Genomic DNA, 5,460 nt, shown 5'->3' with positions numbered 1-5,460 from the left:
AGGAGGATATAATCTTACATGCACTTTTTGAAGGCAAAAATAAATGCAATACCACATGCAACCATCTACATGTAGCTCACTTAAAAATTGATCGCAACATCACAACCAACCTCCCTAACAACCATCTTAAACCACATGCCAAAATTTGTTAGCTAAAGATTGACATTCATTTCTTATAACCATGAAAGCTACAAAATGGTGACTTTCCATTTTCCAATGGTGATACATGCTTTCATATCCAGTGCTTCGTGAAGCTTGTTAGGCTTACTTGATAAGATAAAAGGACAAAGGGACTGAGTTGGCTCAAGTGATTATAATCATATAACCCATTGCAAAGAAACATAAAAAATGAAGTGTAGAACCTTGAACCGGGAAAGTTTTCCATTGGTTACTCCGTTCTTATTTTCCATGTCGGATTGCACATGTTTCTTTTTATGGGGCAGGGCACAACTTTCATACTTAAAATTTTGGACAGAGAAACCCTCAACTCTCGCCTATACCTGTTTATGGCACTTATTAGCTCATCTACTGTACATTCTTGAATATTCAAGCAAAATGTTTGTAATGTTAAAAGTGTTTGTATTCATAGGTCATGGACAAGGATGTTTTAAAATTGGAACGAGTGAACATACTTGCTCTTAATGGTGCTTGCTCGACTTGTACATGGAATTACTCTTTGATTTCAGTGTGTAAGGTGGATCGCATTGGATCTCGTATACAATGAATTACAGCAAAATCTAGTACGAAAAAATTATGGGAAGGCAAACCAAGAATGATTAGCTAGATTTTAGCTATCTATGTCTTGCATGCTTTGTGAAAACCATAATGCTAGATTCAATTGGCATGGACTATTGACTTACAATCAATAGGCTAAAGAAATAGCTTAGGTTTAGTGTAATCCCACCTATATTTTTTGAAATCTACCTCAAAATTGCAAGTTTGAAGGTGAGACCTACAAAAGTCTGAGAAGTTTGGTACTATAAAACCCTTCAAATCTAGTCAATGTACCTCTCGAGATTTCCATATGTAGGTTTCCAAGCTTTTAGAGAAAAGTTCATTTAAGCATTGAATTCAAGTGTGTATGTGTGTGTGTGTGTGTGTGTGTGAGTGAGAGAGAGAGAGAGAGAGAGAGAGAGAGAGAGAGAGAGAGAGAGAGAGAGCTGGGGTGGTATACACTTGAGAGTGAAGAAAGGGGACTTTAATATGTAAGAAAGCATTACAGAGATGCTGATGAGCCCCTCAAAATTTGTAAAAGCATAATTAGTAGCTCGTGAGGGGGTGCATTTTAGACGCTGTAGTAGTAAGGAGCCAGGGAGGCAAGCGAAGGCGCAGGGGCAGGGGGTTCGTCACTAGAAGAGTAGACGGGGTAAGGCGCAGGCTCTGGTGCGGGCGTCGTGGGTGTCGGCCATGGATACTCATATATGTAAGGCGGCTCTGCTTCCTCTGGCTCATTTTCTGGCGGCTCCATCACTGGATATGGCTCCTTTGCTGGATATGGCTCCTCTACTGCAGGATAATAATAAGGCGATGACGGCGTCACTGGCCATCCTGCACTTGTCGCAGGCGCGGGGCTTGTCCATAGAGGAACCGCATCTTGCAAGCTCTGCTCACTGATCTGGCTCGGAATATCCACCACGGTTTTCTTGGCAGAAACGTCGGTTGATGCTTTGGATATGGATAGCGGCTCGCTCTGGTCTTGTTTCTGCTCAGCTCCTAGCTTTCTCACCCTCGGCTTCAATGAGTCACATAGACTTGGCAGGTAAATCCCTTCATACAAACAAGAAAACCTAATATTTTTCCCTGTTCTAACGTGTATATGCATATGAACACACATACATCAATGGATCACACAGACTTGGGCAGGGAAATCAAAACCCTAGTTTCAATTCCCGTCTTAATGTGACTATGCACATGAACACATCACGCACACATACATACCGTCTTCAGCCGCTAGCTTTGTGTAAAGGTCATTGATGTTGGGGCACTTGCTCCGGCATTGTGAGAAGCACAGCCTTTTGGTGAACTCGCGCTCCAAAAGAGCGTCGGTTGAGAGGCCGACGGAGAGCCTTTGGAGTCCACACGTCCTGATGCAGTCCTCGGATTCGATCCACTCCATTGGCCTTTCTGCCATAATGATTGATGTCTGTAGACAAGGAGATTTATAAGGTGTGATCATGACAATATGGTTGGAGTAATTGTGGAATTAATTAATAAAGCGTATTTTGGCTAATCACATGGTGTTTTTAGATGATATATATAGAGCTTACTTGGCACTTGTATTGTGGGGCTGCATTGTTCTTAACCACTTTCTCGAGCACGCATCTTGCACCTGAGGAAGACACTGCGAAAGCGCAATCCTCTATAGGAAGTTCTTCGCATTCAATAGCTCCTGTGGGACATTGCCATGACAAAATCTCTCTCTCTCTCTCTCTCTCTCTCTCTCTCTCTCTCTCTCACACACACACACACACACACACACACACACACACACGAATCAACCAATTGGTCCGGCCCCATACAAATGACAAGCTAGGGCTAATTAAGCGAGCTTTTTACGATGAGCGTGACGTTCAATCTGTAGACAATCTTTCTTTGCCTCAAAAAGTTAAGTACTGATTATCCACAGGTACTTTTAATTTTGCAAACTAGGAAGCGAGGAGTCCACCTGCAGTTTGAGATGCATACAATGCATATGTGTCTATTGTTTAGAAGAAGTGAATATAGCAGAAGGAACCAAATGGTAACATTGTATTCTTGCTAATGCTTCTCCGTAAACCTAAATGTATCAAAATTCATCCGATTTTCGCATCCAACATCCAAATCCCACGTTTTGAGTATGATGCAAAGTGCACGTAGTGTCTAGCACCCTCGGTAAAGTGTGTTTGTAATTTACTTAAAAAACCCTTATGTTAAAATGTTGCCTTGAATAGATAATTGACCTCTCTTTTTTTATGGATTAACAATGCTTAAAAAAACCCCTCTTGTTAATGTATCTTTGTGAAATTGCTTAAATTTGCAAATATAAAAAACCCCTTCTTCGAAACTCATGTGGTATATTAACATGATTATACAGTGGGAGCCTTGAGGCTGTAGCAGAGCTCAGCACATACAAGGTATTCTTCACTAAATATTTTCAGTCAAGAAAAACATGAATTTTTTGGATTGAGATGCATTGGAGAGGCACACTCTTGCACAAGAAGATTTAGAAATTTTCTCATGTAGGAAAGCGGAGTCTTTTTCAGTGTTTTTCATACAATGCATAACATCATGAGCGTCTGCTCGAGAGGCACCACATACCTAACTAGGTACGATTGGGGGCAGGGGACCACCGCCCCCCCACCGGGGCCGGCGGTCCCTTGCCCCCAATCGTACCTAGCTAGGTTTGCAGTGCCTCTCTCACAAAAGCTCATAATGTTGAGGTAAGTCACAATGTGGGAATTATTGTGAGAATTTGTCCAAAACTTCTTGTGTTGATCATGCGAGCAATTTTTGTTTAATGTAGTGTAATAAATACGATATGTAGAAACAAAGTTGCATACCTAAGACAGGGTTGACGTGGCTAATTATGAGAGCTAGAAGCCCGACGAAGAGGAAGGTAGCAATGCGGCCTGCAGAATGTGAGCAGGCCATATTGCTTCTCATCATCTGCGTCCAAGACAATGAAGCTAAGCCGGGGTTAGCATACTATGGTAAGCTGCACTTATATACACTCTCTCTCTCTCTCTCTCTCTCTCTCTCTCTGTGTGTGTGTGTGTGTACCTCGACAATGACGGCTGTCGACGAGTGTGCAATGCGACAATGGTCCGAAAGCGTAAGCTTCAATTTGGCGAAGCAAACAACGTGAGAGAGAGAGAGAGAGAGAGAGAGAGAGGTGAGAGACAGCGGAAGCCGGCTGACAATGAAAGGCGGCTTAATTATATGAAATCAAAGTACCGGATTTGAGAACCTAAACGGCACATTTGCCCGTGGCAGGCCCCCTTTGCGCCTCCCTCCCTGCCTCTCTCTCTCTCTCTCTCTCTCAAATGTAATAATCGAACCCCAAAGACTCTCTCTCTCTCTCTCTCTCTCACTCAAATGTAATAATCGAACCCCAAAGATATCATGTGATTGGCAAAGAGTATTTATGCACAAAAATGGGGGAAACAACGCCCCGCACACGGGTAATTATAAAAGTGACGATGAAGTAGATAGTGGAGGGGGGGAAGGGGGTAACTCAAAACAGTTACCCGCCGGTATCCTATGATAGGAAAGGGGTAAGTTTTGCTACCACACATCGATTGTAAATACATCATTACCTTCCTTGGGTTCCTCATATGTATCCTTTTGTCTCTATAATTAATTCAAAAACGCGTTAATGGTCATAAATAAATAAAATTGTATTATGTGATTATATCATGTGGTGACTTCATTGATGTTCCCAGTTAACATTTTTCCAAACAAATAGAAAAAATTGGGCTATTTTAAATTGCAGGTTTATCTTTTGGTAATTATAACTAAACAATGGAAAAATCTGTAGAAATTTTTCTGATTTGCAAAAACAAAATTTCATAGGTAATCTCCACAATGTAGTAGGTGCATTTCAAGTGTTTACAGGTTTTTGGTGAACACTGCACCTCACTTTCGCTATAATTTACTTAACTTTACGGTTTACAACTTTACCCCATTTAACTTCACAATTTAACCCGTTCGATTGAGCTACTTGCAAAATATCGGGGCCCTCTTTCTTAATGGGAACATACCACCATCCATCCCACAACCTGCAGATCAAGCTATGACCTAGGAAACGGCCCACACATAAAACAAAAGGTTAGGAAGGTCATACTTGGTGACCCTAAATCAGAAGCACGAGAGGCCAAGCAAATCAAGAGAGCAGAGAAGAAGCAAAGGAAAGAGGATGTTCAGAAAAAAGCATTGTAGAACTAGGGAAGAATAGAAAATAGAGGGAGCAAGAGGCCCGTGGAAAAGGACAGAGGCTGAGAGAGCCCACCTTTCCAATTTATAGGCAAGAGCAGAGCTAGATAAGAGGAAGGCAAAAGATAGGGCACCACCCAGCAAGGTACAACTGGGAGCTTAAACCCATTCAAAGTTTGTAGCATGTGCAAAGAAATGCACAAAGAAGAGAAAAAGCAAGTTAATGCTTGAAGATCAAGTCAAACCCCTCCTCAATGGGCGTGATAGCCAACTCCGCCACCATTATCGACAACTCAAAAGACACAAAGATGGAGGCTAGAAATGGTGGCTTTGAGGGAGATTAGAAAATATACCTTGATAGGTCCACCTTGACACCCACTAGTGTAAAGTGACATTCACTATCTAGGCATTAGCTCGCTCTATAAGCCACCTTGCCCCTCTATATAAAGGAGGCCATGCCTCATAGTAAATGATCTTCAGTGTGCAAGCATCTATCAAGTGAGTCCTAGTAAGAGCTTCTAGATCATCCCTTGTACATATGTTCTCTCT

General features: G+C 42.0%; 1 protein-coding gene across 1 annotated transcript; it reads right to left on the bottom strand.

The window, feature by feature from the left end:
• Positions 1-1,183: 1,183 nt before the first annotated feature.
• On the bottom strand, positions 1,184-3,969 carry LOC147463840 (uncharacterized). The gene is made up of 5 exons (XM_086529632.1): positions 3,760-3,969; positions 3,540-3,645; positions 2,268-2,389; positions 1,939-2,143; positions 1,184-1,767 (listed from the first exon to the last, which is right to left on the bottom strand). The coding sequence occupies exons 2-5, from the start codon at positions 3,643-3,645 to the stop codon at positions 1,286-1,288; spliced, it is 915 nt and encodes a 304-aa protein (XP_086385758.1). The 5' UTR covers positions 3,760-3,969; the 3' UTR covers positions 1,184-1,285.
• Positions 3,970-5,460: the final 1,491 nt, after the last annotated feature.

The sequence above is a fragment of the Adiantum capillus-veneris genome, chromosome 2 (genome assembly GCF_014529385.1).
Source record: "Adiantum capillus-veneris isolate H3 chromosome 2, ASM1452938v2, whole genome shotgun sequence".
In the NCBI taxonomy this organism is placed as follows: domain Eukaryota; kingdom Viridiplantae; phylum Streptophyta; class Polypodiopsida; order Polypodiales; family Pteridaceae; genus Adiantum; species Adiantum capillus-veneris.
Note: the sequence above shows the minus strand (reverse complement) of the source record. Positions and strands in the feature narration are given on the sequence as shown.

Coding starts and splice junctions, on each gene's coding strand:
- LOC147463840 (XM_086529632.1), bottom strand. CDS start 3,645: ATGATGAGAAGCAATATGGCCTGCTCACATTCTGCAGGCCGCATTGCT. Junction 2,144..2,267: donor CCCCACAATACAAGTGCCAA/GTAAGCTCTATA, acceptor CCTTGTCTACAG/ACATCAATCATTATGGCAGA. Junction 1,768..1,938: donor AAAGCTAGCGGCTGAAGACG/GTATGTATGTGT, acceptor GTTTGTATGAAG/GGATTTACCTGCCAAGTCTA.